The following is a 21,454-nucleotide window of genomic DNA, read 5'->3' on the forward strand; positions in this document are numbered from 1 at the left end:
AAACCAATAAAGACATTGATCCAGACTTGTGGCTTAGCTTCTCAGTGTTTGGAAAAATAGCACTGCTTTCCTACAGATCCCCGATGTAAACATTGATTTTAAACTACCCCATGAATTATATGTGTATATGTGTGTGGGGGCATGAAACCACCGCCAAACTCTTCACCAGTCGAAAAGTCAACATTGATTGGTTGGCTGGCGTCACGTGGTTGGTTCCCATCCACACATATTTGGCCCGTGCCGGCGCCCACCTAGAGAGAGAGACAAACCAACAGTCATTTATCATTACAACCAAATCCAGACTGGCAGCTCGAACTGGTCGGAATATACCGTCATTACTCTCAATCGGCGAACTTGATCCTGGCCATGGATAAATCGTCGACGACGACTGCTAGCACACCGTATGCCGACTATAGCTCAACAGATCAAACCAGCATGTATTCTGGAGTGAGAGGGCTTGATTATTGCAGCGCTGCCGTATCGCAGGGGGTAGGGCTTTACCAAGGCCATGCCAAGTCTTACGGGGGCCTCGACCCGCAAGGATTCGACGGCCATCTCGTATCGGGCATCGGAGTTCAAAGCACCACCAACTCGTACTCACATCTCGGTGATAGTCGTCATCGTCTCCATGAATACAACCCGCCATCGACCTGTAACTCGATGTCCAGTATGAACTATGTTTATAACCGTTCGGCGTATGCCTACCCCGGCTCCGTCAATCATTACGGGAACTCCGAGACCGAATACCCTCACATCCACAAACACGTCCGAAGTCCAACGTCGGCGGTGTCGTGTGCGACATCGGGTATCAACTTTAATGGTAGCTACAACAGCGATTCACCGTCGATAACGAACCTTGATTCGCCGTCACCAACGTCTTGTGCGTTGGGTTCTGGGCAAGAACCTACAAGCGGACAACCGCTTGGCTCCAATGGTGCTGCCACCGATGATGAGACCAGAGCGAACGCCATTACGAATGGGAGGTCGCCGACATCAAGCTCCAATGGTGAGGCGCAGTCACCATCAGGAGAAGCAGGTCTTTACAAATGGATGAGGATTAAAAGAAATCCTCCAAAAACAGGTCAGTCAGTTTTGCGTATTTATCTTAATTTCTTCCTTTTCAAAGATGTACATTATAGTGTTGATTTGCAACCTGCAGCGCGTGTACATTGAAAGAGGTTGAACGACGACGAGAGGTCGCGCTCGACTAGCAGTTCGTATCTTTAATATTCATGTTAGGCCCTCCCGCCAAGTCTAGGCGTTAAAATCCATTTTGGGCATCCTTTATTGAGACATTATAGTGATCTAGCCTGAATACCATCACTGCGAAGGAAGATGACAACAAAATCATAACGCTTAATGAAAACAAGACAAATGAGCGTGCATTCTACGTGCTTGTTATATATTATAGCCAAAGGGTAAGATTTACGGTAAGCTACTCTGGCTTATCTTGGCTTACGGCGCACTACACTAAATACACTAGGCAGAAGATAAGCGGCAATTTGAGAACAAATACCTGATGATTTGTAAAAATTACGATGATGCACGACGATTCCTCATTTTTATTTCAATTGATGTAAGTGGCTCGAATGCTGCTATAGGCAAACGATGATACCTTTGCGATTTATGCGTTTATTTTACAGATGACGACTGTGTGAGTCATTGAATAAGACCTTTGTTATTCCAATGTATATATCTATAATCGTATCTCAATTTCATTTCACCATAAATTGTATAATTAGATACAATAAAATAATAACGATGAAGTGACTGAATGATATATTGCAAGTAATCATCTCACTGCATAGACCATAAAACAATGTAATTGGTTCTTTAAAATTAATAAGCTGTTTGATGTTTATCTAATGTATTATAATGTTTATACGGCAATATGTACATTACTTGCACGCCATATATATACGTCTAATTCACCACACGTTGATAATTAATTAGATACAAGTATTAAACTCTTAATATATAAATTGAAATAAATTAAAGATGAGGAAATTATAAATGCTTCTGGTTGCATCAAGTTAAATATTTCATAACGACGGTCACCTGGAAATCGCTCCTGTCAGCTCGTAAAATGGGAAACTGCAGGTGATTTTTACACTAAAATATTGCACTTAAGTATGCATTTATAGCCAAATATAAATTGCTACAATAACGAGAGAAACGGTTAATGTCTGTTAAGCAGCGAATCGTATCGAGTCAAGTCGACGGGCAGTCCCCGCTCATCGGCCGGGAGCGTCCAGGCGTAGAGACTCACTTCACCGCTCTCTTCAAGTTGCATGACCGCGGCCCTCTCGACATGTCACCAATAACAATTACACACGCCTAAAAAAAAGTTTTAACATGTCGCGCTTTTTCATATATAATTGTCTCGACCTTCAGGCAATTTACCGATCGGATTATATGAGATCAATAGCTGTTTAATACTCTAAATACTCTGGCGTTTGATGCAAGAATATAGCCCGAGTCGTCGTTGCCCCGAAAGGTGATATTTTGGAGGGTATTATGCTTGAAATAGTTTCTTGACATGATTCGACCAGACTTGAATTCAATTTTCTTATTTTTGTTCAAGGGTATAGTCTATGGTAGCGCCAATGTACAAATCAATAAAAAGGAGAGAAAGACCAGAACACTTGGACTGGTTGCATAGATTGAAATGAAAACAGAAAAGGGTTGAATGCGCCTTCCAGTGTTTGCCTATGAAAACAAAAGTCAAACACATTGATTAAACATTTCAAGAATGGGCTTTGCTTGCATATGAGGTCGTTGAGATTGTGACTGTGGAGTCGAGATGAAAAATTCTTCATTCTACCTATATGAATTCTAATTTGTATCCCAAAATTTTATCTTCGTACGCATTACACTCTTATTGCTAACTTTAATATGACAAGCTGCATTCAACTCTCTCATTTTTTAATAAAAGAAGACCGTATATAGTGAAAATTAATCGAAACTTTCCTTTTACATGATTCCATGCAGTAGTATGGAAAATGCTTATATTGGAAAAATACTAAAAATCCTGAAAATTTCAGTTTATTAGAGACACGTTGACACATAGATTAGCAATTGTTACCCTAAACGGTTAAGCAAATGGCATTGTAGATGTTACAGATATTTATCAATTTTAAGCCATGTTAGTGAGTAGTTTTGTAAATTAATACTCATAATCAAATGGAATCTTTGCATACACAATAATTAATATATGCTCTGATGCACAAATTTGGATTGAGAATGGATCTATAAAAATGTCCATGAATCTGTGAAACAATGTCAATCTTGCAAAATCATATGTTTTTGATAAAGGTATAGTACCACATGCCCCATCCGCGTTGTAACAATAAAAACATTACTTGCAATAGTTAGCCACAAGTGTAAAACAAAGAGTCAACTGCTGATGAAAAATATAGGGAGATGCTTATAGCCGTGATAGATGTATTTAATTACCTTGTACATTCTATACATCGAAAAAGAAAGTTTTGATTTGAATAGTTATTCGTGTTAATAGTTTGATGACAGTTTGTTTAACTTTCAGTTAACATCGATGATTACTGTTAATTTTTTTGGGGGGGTTGTTTTAGTCAATTTTGTTACTCGATAACTTTGGAATATACATGTATAAGCCCATGTTAATGATATGATCTCACAGTGCTCTCGCTAAGTTAATATATATCATATTATTTCATCCAAATGATTAGCAGAGCAGGGGGCCGTTGCAGAAAGAGTTGCGTTTAAACGCAAGCCCAAAAAATCAATCACAAGTCCCAAATGCGCGCTTCTGATTGGTTGAAAATCAAATTTTTAGAGTTGCGATTGATTGCAACTCTTTCTGCAACGGGCCCCTGCTTAACAATGTCTTGTTGCATAACATACATAATGTGGACGGTTAGATGGGAATACATGGAACAAGAATTTGGCAGACATGAATCTATAACCATAACAATTATCTTTGTTGAACAAGGTTTTTATATTATTTGTATTAAATTGAAAGACATGAGAGGTTGCAGAAGATGAATCATGGAAATGACCAAGAGTTTTTTTGATAGTTATATCGATGTCAGTTTGTGTATTTTATCGCATTAATCAAAGCAAGTATTTTAATCTCAATGCTTATTATAAAGGTAAACTATCCAATATAGTGTTCCCGTGTATGATTTATTGTTTATGTACGATTTGTTGCATGATAGAAATATAAGGCTGACAAATTTCACAAATTGCGTGATACATTATGATCCACGGGGCAAGCAATGTAGTATTCCTACCTATTGTCATTCTAGTTATTTCTATAGTAAGATATTCATCTTTGTATGGTGACGATGGTGTGGAAAGATTCACATTTTATTAGCATAACAAAAGAAACTTATTCATGATCCTGTGTTGCCCATTCATTAATTTAATGCGTAATGTGAAGACTCAATCGAAATTGCGCGCGTCGTTCAATCTGTCCCAAACACGGACATGAAATATTATTAGCTGCTGCCAACAAACGGTTATCCTCGCGGAAACTAATTTGCATAGATGCATTATTTCTCATTTGGTATGACAATATGCAACCGCATGAAGGCTATTTATTTCTCTCTCCTCCACAGACACATTTTGCGTCGATGTGATAAATCTGATTTGATTTATCATTTCGTCACCCCCTCCTCAATATAGGGGAGTAAAATAGGTATTTTAAGTGACAAAAATAAATTGTGTGTATATAATTAGATGAAAAATATTCCTTGTTATTTTGGAAAGTGAATGTGATACATTTAATGAACAATATCTTTACTGGTCTCAAATGTTTTATTCATTTATTTTATGACCTGGTTTCTTTATAATTGATTGAGTTAAAGTCCGCTAAAAACATATACATATTTCTGGTCTAATATTTTTTATTAATCAAAATTGAATATTGCAGACTCACTCAGTTTCAAATGATTTTTTTTTCGTATGACGGAACATAGTGGTAAGCAAAGTTCGAAGTAATGATATTTTACTCTTTTATTCGAGAACAATTAAGTACATATCCCTAAAAATACATATGATATCTTTATCAGTATATATATATATATATACACAGCAAAAACTGTGATGTTAACCGGTGTACATAGAGGACCACACCAGTTATTTTACACCGGTGTTAAATTGGTGGTGTTAGTTTTACAACTATAGGTGTTATTACAACACCTTTGGTTGTTACATTTACACTCTTTGGTGTTATGTTCAATCTTTATGGTGTAGTTTTAACACTTCAGGATGTGGTCCTCTATTAACACCAATTGGTGTCAGTTTTATCAACACAGTCTTTACAGTATATATATATATATATATATATATATATATATATATATATATATATATATATATATATATATATATGTATATATGTATGTATGTTTGTATATGGGTGGATGTGAGTGTGTGTATTTAGTAATAATAAAAATCTAGTATTCAATATCAGCGTTTAGCAATTAAAAAAAATCATGGATTTAGCTCCTTTTGGAATAAAAGCTTAGTCCAATGTCCATTTTCGCAAATTTAAACATGTTTAAAAGAAAATTGAAATACAAAAACATTGCTATTAGAGTACGCCTTACATCGTTTCTGGTATTTATCCATTGAGAATTTGAAAAAGGAAAATTAGGATTAAAAAATCTTTTCTAAGGATATTGATTTTTCTATTGCCACTGTCCCTATCAAAATACGATGGCACCACGATTACCTTAACATTCATTGAAATTTACATCACAGTATAATATCACATCTGTCATTTTTTTAGTAATCGTTGCATCAAATTTCATGTACACATTGTATAGTTGAATAGGAGAGCTAAGCCTGCTATGGTAATATAAGAACAGAGAAAGAGAAAAAAGGAAAGGGGGGAGAGAGAGAGAGACAAAGACTCGATTATTATCGTAACCTGCAATCCATGTACTTTTTTCTGTGGCGTATTTCCACCTTCTATCCGGGGAGACCTTCGAGGCGATTTAGGTGAGGATCTTATTTTCATATTTCATGAAGGAACGTCGATTTAGCCTTGATTTTGAACGTTTTTGTTGTGTCGATAGGGAACACACGACATGCTCACAGCTTGCATAAATGTGAAAGTGAGAAAAAATACAATTTTATTCACACATGGCATGTCGCATATGATACTACTGAGTTTATATACCAGGAGTCTGTATACACATCTGAATGGTGAATAAAGAAATATAAATGTCAACCACTGAAATATTAGCAATATTTAATACGTTCTGCTACGAATGGTAAAATTCGTTAATAGAATATCAAATGTTGAGATCATTAGATTTTATTTAATTTGATAAAAGCAACAATACAAATAGTGCGAATCACAATTCAAATTAGATATTAACATCAACTCATTCTTGCAGCATTGCAGAGGAAACCTCAAGGAGCATATAGCATATGATTCAGGTTCCTCATCATATATTTATTAGGAAATTTGCTATAAATTACATAATAATACACGATATATGATGATCAAAATTATAACACTTTATCATTAAGATCAAAGCAGTGCTGGCATCAAAGGGATGGTCCAGGTAGGAGATATTTATATCTCAATGAATAGAGTAAAATTCACAGAGCAAAATGCTGATTTTTTTATCAAAACCGGATAACAAACAACGAAGTTATTGTACTTTAAAGATTTGCATTATTCCGGTGAAACAGTTCTAGGCATGTATTTCTGAATATTCATTAAGCGGGCTGATGATATCATATCCCTGCTCGTTCTTTTGTATTTTATTATATGAAATTAGGTTTATTCAAAAAATGTCTACCACGAACTTAACGACTGGATTGGCAACTGATTAAGTGCATTAGTTATTTATTGTCGCAACTTATTTCATCATAATGAAGACACATCATTTCCACATGTATGATCAATTATTAAATAAAAAATCATGTAATAACATTAAAAAAAATGGAAAGAGGGGATGTGACATCATCAGCCCACCTAATGAATATTCATGACGATGTGCGTATAACTGTTTTCACAAAATATTGATAAAATTTAAAATGCAATGACTTCCTTATTTGTTGTCGATTTTGATGAAATTTTCAGCATTTTGCTTTGTGAATTTTACTCTATTTATTTAGATATAAATATTTTCATCCCGGACCATCCCTTTAATACTTTCAAAAGTGCTCAGGCGAATAACATGCACACGGATTTTGTTTAGCTATTATCTAACTTCATAAGTAGAGTAGAGAATGTCATCTTTATTAAATTCCCATTAAGGAGGGCATGCGCCTGCTGAACTTACACGTATTATATTATTTATTTTCAGATAAAGAAACAGCAAACACTTATCTGCGAATGATTGTTATAGATAATCTTAATATCTTATTATACTAAAGTCATAAAATGATACCCTACTTAATCGGCAAAATCAGTGATATTTTTTCATAAATTCTAGCGGGGCAGTAAAATATTATTTCAAACATTAATTAACTATTTCCTTTAAGGGTATTAAGGTTTTAGATATGAAGGTAAGGTGAGCATTTTGACACCCAAACCCATCACTCTCCCCTCTATCTCACCCCCCCCCCCCTCTCTCTCTCTGCTTAAAAATTTGATTTGTTTCTCTTTTTTAGAGAGGTGAGTTGTTCCTGGTTTTCTTTTGTCATCTTTTCCTCTTTCTTTTTTCTGCTTCTTGACCCCCGTTTGATTATACAAATGAAAGAAATATTACAATCAATCCCGTTTTCTCAACGCACCAATTTGAGTAAGTATTCATTATGTATTTATTGTGCACTTAATTTCAATGCCCACGTGGGCCATCAAGGATGATCAGTCATATTCATTTATCAATGCTGATTAGTTTAACCAATGCTATAAATCCTTAATTGTTTGTTTTGATGCATTGTGGTTTGCTTATAAGAGGGAGATATCTCCATGGATTAATCTGTGAGTGTTAGACTCATTTGGAGTTCAATGATATGGAAACGACAAGGTATTAATCACTGGTCAAAACGTCTCGTCACCTCATTAACGTGTTCGCTGGTTCTGCCATTGCAATGGTGGTTTCATATCACAAAACAAAGGATAACGACCCATTAAAACGGTATAGTTTAGAGAGGAACGAGGGGAAGGGGGAACTATCAAGTGAATTTGAGAAGTGCTGATACCAACCTGTTTCTTTGTCAATTCGTATGATTGCTTGTTGTTCGACAACAAACCGAAATTCGATTAAAATTAGACGTGGTTTAAGGGGTACTTAATCAGAACCTGTCAAAGGGAGGTTGGGGATTGGGGGTCATGAGGAGGTATTCTATTCGGGGTTCGCGTGCTGTATCTAGTGGCACGACTTAACTCAATAGCGATCTGATCGCACGTTTAAGAGCTTCCCCACGGCTAACCACTCGATATGCACTCACAAATCCGTCCTTCTCGTATGCTCACATCATCTCGTCAACTCTCTACTTCCTAGGCAGACTTTTGAGGTGTTTTAACCACCTATTTTCGTGTTATTCTCACCGCTACAATAAATTGTTACAGTGTACAATGGCGTATCAGTTTCAGCGCCCCTCGGGCAGGGATTACTTGGCCGGCCGACCCGGCAGATGCCATCTAAAAGCTAACGTGAGTCTCGCTTTCTCGCCCCGTCCGTCGAACTCACCCGGGCGATTTCGATCTTTAGTATGATCCCCAAAAGTCGGTGTAACTCTCTTGTTATTGGCTTTGTATCCCATTCAACCACTGGCTACATTGATGCAGAAGTCACAACTCTTTGTAAACACACCTCGGCTGCTCTATTGTGTGCGTACGCCACTCTTCCACAATCACCATTTACTTAAGTAAGTAAAAAAAATGAAAAAGGGGAAAAAATGAACACAAGAGTCTCAGCAAATATCGCCGTCAAGGAAATTTAGAAAGGAGTCCTAAAATGAGAAGGGACACATAACACAAAACGTCGAAAGAATAGAAGAAACCATATGACCCCTAAACTATGATTATTGTTGTACTTTGGAAATGTGAAATGGAGCTGGAAGGGGGAGTCTAACCCTTTTTTCTGGCTTCTTTGTTAGTCAGATTGGTATTGCGGGCGTGCAAATTGTATCGCTGGCGCCCAACTTGACTGGTTTAGGGGGTGTATATGAGATCAATATTGCAATGAAACACACCACCATCTAAACCATGATACAACCCCATATCTCATGGTTGCATTATGCATGACTTCTGCGGTAGAGGTTGATATGAACTCCCTGCCTGTATGCATGTCGTCAACCTTGCGGGTCCCAGTTCTATACATCCTCATTGCTTCCATGTTTGCATTTTTCATTGCCGAAATAGTGTTTAGGACCCCCCCCCCCCCTCATTTCCCTCGTCTGCTTCATTCCTTTTCTCCTCCCTCTCTCTCTGTTTCTCTCTCCCTCTCTCACACGCTTCCTCAATTTCTATATTCATTTTCTCTCATTTTAGTCAGCAGTAATAATTATTTAAGCATACAACATTTCTATGTACGTTGGCATTATCTTGTGTGATATACTGGAACAGCCACTGGCATAAACACCTTATCCTCTACAAAGAAATATGAACAAGTTTAATAAATCACAAATATAAATAATCGAAAGACTTGGGAACTACATTAGATATATCAGAGAGCTAGACTTCGGTTCATACTTCAAAAATGAATTAAAATTTACATGTATTTGGAAAAGTGGCGAAGAGCAGCACAAAGAAATGAGATAAATAATAGCATATAATATGATTGGGTAAAATTAGTTTTCAATGACAAAGTGTGATTATTATATTATTATCATAGCATATATCACTACCATGCTTTTATAATTTATGGAGGTCACTGTCACGAAAACATATCAAGTGATTTAGGAAGAAAATGTGTTGAAAAGATGGAGACTACGAGAGAGAAAAAAAATACAGAAAATGAGATAAAGATAGATAGAAAGAGAGAGTGCGGGGGAGAGAAAGGTATGAGAACATTTTACAGAGTGATGACCAGGACCCAATTTAGTATTCGCAAAAGGACATATTTATGGTTCAAAGCGAGTAGTAATTTACTCGGTTCATTAGAGAGCTACGCGGAACCCAAAACCTTTCAGGTAAATTATCCGTTTTACATAAATACATTTCATTTGCTTAAATCGTAATCAATATAACAACAATAATTGGTGAACAACGTTTAAATCTTAACATTTTTACATATATGTATTATCAAAAATTCACCGTAAATACAACTTAATAAACATGTAATTAAATTCAATTGAAATTAATGTTTTTTTCCTCGAATTTTGACAGAAGTTCACATCAAATTTTGTTCCCATCTCATCGTATAAATAAATCAACTTATACAAACGGTTTTTACTTGGAATCCAAATTGGATATAATTCATGTACATAGAGACGTATACAACTGCTGACAACATATAGTGAATAAAATGTAGGGAATACCATGTAACCTATGTATAAATTAGATTTTAACAATATTTTGGCTTTTATTAAATCATTTCTCACTTACATATAACGTTCAACAGTTTCAACGTTCAACTACTCTAATAGTTTGAACCAGTGCACTTTTAGAAGAAAAGAATTCCAAGAAAAATAATAGAATCATTCTGTAGATTGTTATGAAAGGAAATCTTCTGCAAATTAACAGGTCTATTTAAAAAAAGAGAAATTAATGATTTATTACAAAATACAGGAAATTTACAATCTTTCAAAATCAAAATACAAATTACTCTCAATTTCAATTTTCGCTATGGGTAACTATGGTTTTATTTAGCGATTGCTTAAAAACTGAACCCAGACTCAAATGCGCCTTTAACTTCGGAATTCTCTCTGACTGTTCATCAAGAAAAAAGAAGAATTTAGGCATCGTATCTCTTTTCATAATTTGAATCTCATGCTGAATAGTTTGTGTAGGTTTTGATTCATTTACAAACGGATAATTTGTAAACGACGCCGCAAGTACACATATTTGAACAAAATAAAACTGTCAAAACAGATCGATCATGTTTCTTGAAGACATTTATCGAATCTGGGATATCTCTAATCCTTTCTACATGTTCTATTTCAGAACTTATTCCACTATTATCATAAATTTAATCTATATGATATACTATTTTGTCCTGACATATACTCGTATATTGTTCATTTTTCCCGTAGTCTTGTAGATGTGTTGACTCCATTGATTCTCCCTCATTCGTATTGCTAAGTGTCACGCTCAAGGAGTAATAATATGTAATATTTATCAAACCTTAAGACAAAATGCTAATGTATGTCTTAAGATTAAGTGGGCCTTTATCTAAAGAATATTCTGTTTCAAATGCGGAATTTATTATAAGATTTAATAAAGATATATCAGAATTTCGTTCAAAATCTGATTTAATTTTAAATATAAATGGTAATATTTACAATCTAAATACCTTACAATGGAAAAAATCGACCTGTGATATTTATACTAGCTTATATTTTTTAAGTAGTAAATGAACTTTACTCAAAAGAAATTGAGACAAAAATTACAAAAAAATCTTCATATATTTTCCTCATTTACTATATGATTTATGAAATGGGGTTTGATGTGCATTCATTATTGCTCAGATTAATATGACAGAGAGACTGCCTTCAATAATGATGAACAGTCAAATTCAAAGAAACGATCAATTGAAAATTCACAACATCATTTCAGGTTTTAATATTAGAATGAAAGTCCATTATAATTTACTTCAGAGAGGCTTTAACACCACAGAGAAGGCTAGAAAATGTCATGAAAACAAGATTCAGACTAGCAATTCTTATTTTATTTAGTAATAACTACAGATTAGAAGGTTTAGTCTGATTGAGTAAATATTAATATCAAAATCTGGGTCGGTGTTAGGAAGTCATTGTGTGTGGCAGTGTACCTCATGTGCGTCTTGAAAAAGGTTAGTACCGGTTGGGTTGCATACGGACTGGATGGGTCGAATGTCCCGTTGGTCGAATGGCCGTCAGAAAGAAAGGCGATGATAACGGGATAGTGTGTCGAATTTGACTGGAGGGGGAATTGACATTAATTAAAACGATGTTACCTGACGCATGGTTGCCGCCATCAAGCATAGGGTGGCTGACGAGGTGTGTACAAGGACCGTTTACACATTGGAGTGGAGACAAAACTTTACAGTTTTGGCAAGACATGTATACATGACATCGGTCTTTTTAAAGTGAGAGTTTACTTTCTCCTTTTTTAAATTACTTTCTTTTTAATTTCAGTTATTTTTTTCGAAAACAGTCTGAGATCTGAATCTCAACTGACATTAAAAATATATATGATTCGATAAACTAAAGTTGTTCAGTTGATGAAGTTGTATATTCTTACCTATTACCGTGAGCACAGAATTCACATCGTCATAGTTATAGAGGGCAGGGGCAAACCCAGGATTTTCCAAAAGGGGGTCATTTTGGTGCCAGAAAAAAAAATGACAAGCAAAAAAATAGGTTTTCAATAAAAAAAATGGAGATCATTCTGTTCCAGGCAAAAAATTGATAAGAAAAAAAAGTCCTCACTTGCGTATGCGCGACACATTCCAATAAAAAAGTATTTTGGTGCCTCTCAAAGGGGGGGGGGCTAGGGCTGAATGTGCCCCTACCTGGATCCGTCCCTGTAAGAGGGGCGTATGAGAATTCATGAGAACGTGAAGACATAATTATTTCATAACTGGTACTCATAACGCTATTAAAATATATGAGTAGATATTAAAAGGACAATTACTATAACTTCGATAGCGCACACTTTGCTTTTGTCCTTGCAATTAAATTTATTGTTTTATTTGGGGTGATGGCAGGGCATAGTTTTTAATCATCTTTTACACTGTTGATGAAAGTTATGGTCGAGACTAACAATGCTTATTATATTGTTTGCAAACTGAAAATTGTGAATCCTCGATCTATTCTTATCTAACTATGCAATCTAATTATGCAATTATTAGAGAGGATTCCATTTCGAGTTTAATGCAGTAAAGTATGAAATAGATGCTTATTACTGCTGAACATTCATATTTATTCTATAAAACATTATTCATGGTGGTTATACGCCATCAATATGATATCTAACTGATTTGCAATTCGCGTTGACGTTTGTGCAATTCTTTCACTTGGAAAATCTATAAACCAACATAATGAATAATATTCTCGTCGTGTCTTGCCGTTTGCATACCAATAATCAAAGCGCAAAGCCATCACTCAAACCTCGAATAAAAGCTAAATCCTGATTTAGCGGATTTTAAACCTGAGATACGCCATCCCTAATGTCATCATAAATCATTTTTCCCCCTCCATGGCATTTCGTATGAGAATTGTGATGTGTTTTAAGTCCGATGCTCAAAACTTATTGCCTAATTTCCTGGCGTTGACAAAATACACAAAAAATTTGTATCTCATATTTGGGAGAATTATTATACCCCTCCCCCAATCTTGTTCCAAATCCCTTATGAAACGGGGGCAAAATGAAACAGGCTTACGCAAAATATTAGTACTTCAGAGGTGTCAAAATACATCAAATTTACTTAAAACTAATCCTCGATAACACTGTTTTCAGGTGAAATAGTTTATGACTAGTATCTGTTTCGTCAATCCAGCTCAAAAAGTTGATTTCATCCAAGGAATTTCAAACATAAAAATTTTAAGACGTGCAGAAATACCATGCACACTGCCATTAGATTAAAATACGTCAAACCCCTTCATGCCCTTAGTTTACCAATACGTCATCGTTTGGATCCGATTATCTCAGTTTCAAAAATGTTTGTTGAATGGGCTAAAGTAAGGTTGTCTTACAATTTTCAAAACTTAATCAAATGCCCAATACAAGATAACTATTTTGCTTATTAAATGAAAAAATTACGATAAAATGTTTTTCTTTATAATATGTATTTTACGAAGTTTCTTGATACAGTTACATGAACAGGCCTATGATATGAAAAATCAGTGAGTTGGGGCCTGTTGCATAAAACTTTTTACCTGAGAAAACTCTGGTAAAAACTGAAAACTGAAGTTAGTCTGATATCTTCCATTGACTTTAACACAGGGCAAAAACTCCGGTAAAAACAACCTGAGTTTTCTCAGGTAAAAATTTTTATGCAACGGGCCCCTGGCAGTGTGATAACAAAATGATCTCGAGCAAGTTCGGTGAGCTTGGATGTACGCATTGAAAGTGGATCAGGAAAGAACACAGTGTCCTATGGTGTGTGTCACGGTGTGTTCACAGCGTGGAACACAATGTGAAAGCACATTCACACTGTTAAATTTGAGCATTTTAACAATGTGAATTATATATATAGTTGACCACGTGAACATGCTGTAAAAATCACACTGTCGAGGTGTCCACGGTGTGAAAATATCTTCACAACGTTGAATTTGAGCTTTTTATCACTGTGAATGATGTTTTCACATAGTCATCCATATGAACACACTGTGATTACACTGTATCATTTCCACCCAGGTTATAGCTCCTACATATTTACCCAATATATCAAATGAATTAATAAATAAAACAGAAGATAATGTGGAAAAATGAATAACTGCCAAATGAAATACTTCATAAAAGTTTCTGAAAAAATCTGTAAATAAACTTTAAAGTAAGATAAGAATAAAATAAACTCAACAAATAAAATAAATTGATAAGATGGATTAAAAACTTACTTTAAAACTAATTGATATTTTCACAAATACCACACTCTGCTCCGAGTCCTTCATCTTCAAGTTTACATTACTACCTTGATTAGTTCGGTCGCACCGTCTCCTCGAGTGCTCTATGGTTTACATACCCCCCCCCCCCCCCTCGTCAAAATCCAAGTATGTACGATCATGATTCATAGCAAGGAGCTGTGTTGGAAGCTCCTTGTTCATAGGTAATATAATTATAATATGGGTCTAGGTTTCAACTTTCCTGATTTTTTTTTCGAAGAAAATGCAAAAGCAGGAAAGAGCAGGATTTACAATTCATCGATGAAAATCAAACGAATATACCGAAAATAGATGTGGTTAGTTTTTCAGAGTCCCGGTGGCCTCGGATGGGGAAATTAAAATTGCATTAACCTCATACAGTTTCCTAGATGCATGTATTCTCGGAGTAAAATGTATAACTAACCCAATGCAAAGAGTCCCATATTGTAATGTGTCAAAGGGAAGAGAAGTGTTTTGAATATGTCACGCCTGACGATGCAGTCAAGTGCGCTATCTCTGTTTTCCAGCGGTGCCGTTTCTAATTTGGTAAAGAGTTTTTGCGTTCGTTCCCTCGTCTTTGATCCTTCACAACAATGGCAATGTGAGTAAATATTAGGAATTCCATCAGATGATGACAATCTTTGTAAGAGTAGCACAACAGATTTCAATGCATAACCCAGATAAATAAAAGGCAAGTCATGTTTTCATTGTCTGTTCTGACCCAATTGCCCAATTTTTCTTTTCTTCTTGGAGGTAACGTTTATATTTACCCCTAGCTCAGTTGTTTGCCGTCTAGTGGTAACACGAGTTAAAAGTTGCCGACTCAATTAATAAAATTCACTTATGCAATCCTACCTTGTGCCAACTGTACATTCAAAGTTGCCTTTTATTTATTATTTTTCCTTTTAGGTCTCAATCAAATTGTCCTAAACTACTTGTTGATTCACATACTAAGTGCAATTAATGTACAATCAGTTGTGCCCTTCTTTCTCCCTCACAATTGATCCCATCCTATTTTCGAGCCTACACAATCATTTGCAATGGATAGTAAATATATATATATATATAACACCAGTTTGGTTTTGTCTAACACAATAAATGTGTTTACACCAATTTGTATTAAAACAGCATCGGTTTGATTGCAAACTGGTGTTACTTCAATACTTCTCTGGTGTGGACAGATATAGATTCCAGGCTGGTGTTAAATCAACACCGGTTTTTTGCATTATATATATATATATATATAATTCACGAATCTTCCCTGAAGAAGGTAGAGGTCTACCGAAAATTTGGAGAGTTAATAAAAGAACTTAATTGTTGGCATTACAAAAACTGCATTACTCGTGAATTTGTTTCGCATTCCTGCTATATATATATATATATATATATGTATGTATATAAATGTATGAAATCATATATTTTGGCAACTCCTTTATTTAAATATTTTGTGAAAGAAATGGATGAAGAGAACAATGGTAGGCGTAGCTTAAATCAAGGTTCCCCAGAGCTATCTGCCAATTGGAAAAAAAAATGATGATGCCGAAAAGTTTCTCTGCCGGGAATCGAACCCAGGTCCCCAGCTTTGAACGCCGGTGCCTTAACCACTAGACCACAGAGACGGGTTAGTAGCTAGGGCGACCCCTATCCGATTGACCGTCAGACAGATTTTAGACACCATACCAAAATATATATATATATACATATATATATATACATATATATATATATAGTAATCCATATCTGACCAGAAAAGGTCCCCTCGACGGGCTCATTTAAAAAAAAAATTGGCATCTCCTGAGGGATCCAATTCATCACATGAAACAGTAAAATAGCACTCATTCTTCCGCCATTCAAAATATAGTTCCAAAGTTGGTGATATTTCTTCCCAAGTTGGGAAAAGGAAATTCATTAATTACCAAAAATAGAATAAGTGTTAGATGGACAATCATATTCATACACTTTTTCAATCAGCCAAATTATTATTTAAAAAAATGAGAATTTGTTGGCTCGAATGAATATATTTTGCCTTTTCGTTGTAAATAGGCCCGTGTGACCTGGACCTGATTGGCTCCTGCATGATCAGTAATTTGAACAAAATGCGCATACAGCAATGCAATTTAGCGAACTTGCCGAATGATTAGTGTACGACCCTAAAGATTATAATAATGGTGATTAGAAAATTAAGTAGACAAATGTATGTTATTGCTGGTGGCTTTGGAAAGAGTGATTTCTTATTCGTTTCACCATTCTATTAGAAAACAACAAACGGAAATTTGTTATCGCGAATTTGTAGTTTAAATAGAAATAATCAATCATGTTAATGGTCAGTATGAGCTAATTTACTAGGTTATGACAACAATCATGTCTAATTGCCATTGTTTTTAAAATGGCAATTAGACCTGACGATGATTCCTATTTCTTACAGTCCATAATCCAAATTAAGAGAAAACAAACGGATTTATTATAAAAAAAAATAATAATCAGGATAGCAGTACGTTGATTTCGGGATAAAAATTAAAAATGGCTATAACATAATTTGTTTAGATATAAAATTTTATTATGGTGTACTTTATGAAAGTTGGATGATTCAACTTGATACTCTGAAGTAATATTTAGTGAAATGTTATCGGGTATAAAGCTAAAATGTATCATAATCTTATACCTTCGCTGATCATACTAACGAAATGGCTTACAATCCTGACGTTCTATGGAGTTTGAATCAAACATTTCGAAGCTCTTCGGGGGTATTTATGAGCATCCTCATCATCTCATTTCTTTCTTTCCAATACTGTCAAAAAGATATCTTACAATTATGATAATAATAATAGCAAGCCAATGAACCTGTAATCAGCACATTGAATATTTGTAATTTTCACTTCGAAGTTTCCTGAAAATGATTGCATTATTTATGCTGTAAAATATTGAATAAATGTGATGATATAATGCATCCTTGTCTGGCTCCTAATTTGAGGATTGTATTAATGATTATTTACTGATCCGCCTATCCTTGATCTTGCCGATTCAGATACAAGGACGTTGTGTAACAGTTTTAATCCATCCTTCTTCTTTTTTTGGGGGGGGTTAACAACATTCGGGTAATATATTTTTTTTATCTGCGCTCTCGCTCAGAAGAAGCAGCTTTTGGGGGCCTTTTCGATATCTTTTTTTTCATTCCATGCAGATTAAATAGGCTGAAAGCTACATGTGAATTAATTAAACTGACGTTTTTAATAATAAACAGACACTGAAATATAAAATGAAAGCTTTTATATTCCTGTTCACATTACATGACCTATGTATAACCTGAAATGAATTTGCACTATACACAGTTTACCCTCCGTTAAGCTTTCATTTGGAGGCTTAATTTTTGTAATCCTTCCAATATACATTTTTTTGCTGTAATAAACGCCACGAAAAAAAGCTAATGATCGTTAAGAGCACAGTCCCTTCTGCCATTTTGGCAGGACATACAAGGTGTAAACTCCCAAAATGATGGATAACGATGGTCCCCAAACACCCTTATGCATTTCAGGAATAATTAGCGATGTAAATAAATCCAACCCACCTAAATAATAGTTTTCCTTTTCTCATTCCGCTCTATCGGTGATTGAGTTACAAGTGTTTCGATTGCAAAGTAGATGATGATAAGTCTTGATTTTATACGCCCTATTATATGAAAAAGGTTCTTTTGTTAAAGGTGTGAGAGCATCATAATACAAAAGTGTAGGTCTGTCTGTGTCGATAATTGACATGATGTTATGATTAAATCGATAAGAATGTTCAGTTCGTTAAGCTGAAAAAGTCTTCGTAGACTGACAAAATTAGATTGTGTATCGCATGTATTTTCTAGCTTGATTTGTTTTTTGTGTTATAATTTTCTTAGTCAATCTCTCTCATCCTATAGAAGCTTATGACAAAGAGAATGACAATGACCGATTGAGGTCACAAATAACTTTATTACAATTTTGTAAAATCATCGTAGATTTGTTTCCCTTTCAAAACTAATCCAATCTTTTAAGCAACAGTTTCGTGAGATTTTGCTCGTTATTGGAGGCATTGTGCCTGAAATAATATCTTAAATGGGTGCATTTTGGAAAGTGGTATCATGGCACAATTCCTCCTAAAAGGTGGCTCACAGAAATTGTTGACAAATATTCAGGGATACGGCGGGTTTAAGAGCCTTTGCAAGCAGCAATCCTATCAATCATACACGCAGCGCTTGAATATCAATGAGCATCATGGGTATTTTAATCAGATCAATAAAATGGTTAACGATCGAATTTTGTCGCCGATTTTAGTCAACCTATCGTTTGACTGTGATTTGATAGATATAGGTGATCCACTTTAGATTCAATCAAATGTTGCTTGCCTTTTACGGAATTTTTTTCTTTGTTTTTGGTTGAAATGCTTTTTTTCTAATTCTATTCTAGCATATCATGCCAGGGTCCCCATTTTCAGGAGGCGAATTGTTAGCATGGGATGATTTCAAATTGTCTGAATGTACGCCTTCCCTCTTAAAGACGTTAGATTGAATTTATAATATATAACCTCTATCGTATCCATTGTAGTTGCGATTATACTTGGAGCCTACAACTCTCGAAAAAAAAACGCAGCATAAAAATCCCAAATAATCAAATTATATTGGACAACACATGGGAACTGGCTTATATATCCAATGGTCAAGATTTTCAACAGTTTTGTGAAAACAATCCCATAATCCTAGTAACGTGTCAAGCATGTAAGATTCAAACAGTGTTCTCAAAAGTGACACCACGATTAAAAACAACCCTATATATCCGGAATGAAATAAATTTTGGAGGTACAACCATTGTGGCAATTCGTTATGGGTAATATATTTTACCGTCTGTTTATTTTTTTGTCCCGGAGAAATGTTTATAATAAATTGAAGCTAAGCAATGGCTACTTTACAATCACATCAATCATAAATAATTTATCAAACTTTAAAAAATGATTGCTGTCCTACTAAAAATCGAATGCAAATTCGTATTTATCATTTCCAAAATGTTCGTTTGATCATGTAGCCTTGTTCTGTAGGCCAATCCAGAAAGAAAGTGTTTGTTTTCTAAATGTTTGTTAATTAAACTCGTAAACAAATTTAGTAAGTACGAAAATAACTGACTATACACGCTTTACTTAATTTTTCGACTATCGGACCTACGGAATAACGAACCGTATTTATTTTAGGATTAACAGAATATCAACTCTATTTCTATTTCGGAATCTCGAACTAAATAAAATCACCAATATATTGAATCGGAATAACGAGCTGTTACCCAGAAATCGATACAAAATAATCGTATTTTTACGATCGATATCATAGCTGAAAATTAACAAACAAGCAGTGAATAATCATACATTAATAATTTGCTTTATAGACAATAATTCATAAAAGTTATTACGAAATAAGAATAGAATTAAAAGACCCGAGATCCATAAGCCAAAAACTATCGCAATAGCCAAAATAGATTATTAATGCAATTTGCATATCTATTTGCAATTCACACCTTAAAGATTCACACCTTTTTCAAGTTTATAATATAGGATATTGGAATTTTATCGACTACAATTATCTAAACATTTTGTTTCTGAAATATAAATATGGTATTTTAAGTTTGGTGATTTTAGTTTGTGGACTATTGTTTGTAATGATTGCAGATAATTGCTTCTTTTTATTCAGGTCATATAATTTTGTTCTCTCTTTGTTAATTCGATGTTTTAGAATTAATTTCGGGAAATTTTGATGATTTGAAGGAGAGTGTTTCTCAATTTTTAATCTCCTGTTGGTCGTCAGAAACAATTTTGGAAGGGATACAACTAAAGCTGGAGACGTGTCAGGGAGACATTTGTTCGGACAAGTTGGTCAGGTTCTAAATCTCATTCTTCTATAGTTTTTTCTCTTTTTGCCTTGGAGGAGTACTAGCAGTCCATTAACACTTTCTCTTCGTGCCCCTCCTAATCTCTCTCACTTCCTTCTGTTTTCGAGGAGTTCTCACTCCAGTCACAAACAATTCACCAACGAATTCAGACTAATTTGGCGAAACGTGCGAGCGAATTATTTTGCGGGACATGCGCTGGTCGGGAGGCAATGACTGAATTTGTGGCAGGCACGGCTTTTATCAAGCACACGAACGACTCGGGCCCCGCAGAGAGTCGGCGGGGTGATGTATCACCTCTGCGTCAAGGCGCGCTGTCCCAGAAACCGCGTAGCAACCTTACAATCAGCAACAATTTCAATTCCACCTCTCACTCTTTCTCCTTTTCTGTCTCTCTTTCTTTCCCTTTCTTCTATTTGTGTGTATCTGTCGTTTTAATGTCTCACCTTCTCATCTTTTTTTCTTTCTAAGTCTTTCCACTTATTTTTCAATCGTTTTTAATAATCACATTTTGTGACGACCTGTTGCTTGATCTAAGCCAAACATAAAGAGATAATTCGTGCAGTTTTTATATTTTTTACCAGCTTTTATTTTGTTTTGAAATCTCTCTCTCTCTTTATCCATCTCTCCGAATTTCTGTCATATCCTATATTTACTCATGGTTGATGTTATAATTCCATAGTGTACATGGTGTATAATATTATTAGAATTGACGGTTGCCTCTTTACAAAAGTTAAGCAATTATGAGACCGCTTTATCATAAAACAATTCCAAGCGAATAAACTCCACTTATTGTCTTAAAAAGAACACTATTCTACTATTCAATGACTATACGAGGCCACCATTACACTACCTCTTCTCCCCCACCTCCTTCCTTCCTTCCT

General features: G+C 35.0%; 1 protein-coding gene across 1 annotated transcript; it reads left to right on the plus strand.

Moving 5' to 3' along the window:
• Nucleotides 1-219: 219 nt before the first annotated feature.
• On the plus strand, nucleotides 220-3,542 carry LOC121412196. Its single transcript, XM_041605104.1, has one exon. It carries the CDS (start codon nucleotides 367-369, stop codon nucleotides 1,171-1,173), a length of 807 nt encoding a protein of 268 aa, XP_041461038.1. The 5' UTR covers nucleotides 220-366; the 3' UTR covers nucleotides 1,174-3,542.
• The last annotated feature ends 17,912 nt before the right edge of the window (nucleotides 3,543-21,454 follow it).

This window comes from Lytechinus variegatus, chromosome 3 (assembly GCF_018143015.1).
Source record: "Lytechinus variegatus isolate NC3 chromosome 3, Lvar_3.0, whole genome shotgun sequence".
Lineage (NCBI taxonomy): Eukaryota > Metazoa > Echinodermata > Echinoidea > Temnopleuroida > Toxopneustidae > Lytechinus > Lytechinus variegatus.

Excerpts from the sequence above, each read along its gene's own strand:
- LOC121412196 (XM_041605104.1), top strand. The coding sequence starts at position 367 with ATGGATAAATCGTCGACGACGACTGCTAGCACACCGTATGCCGACTAT.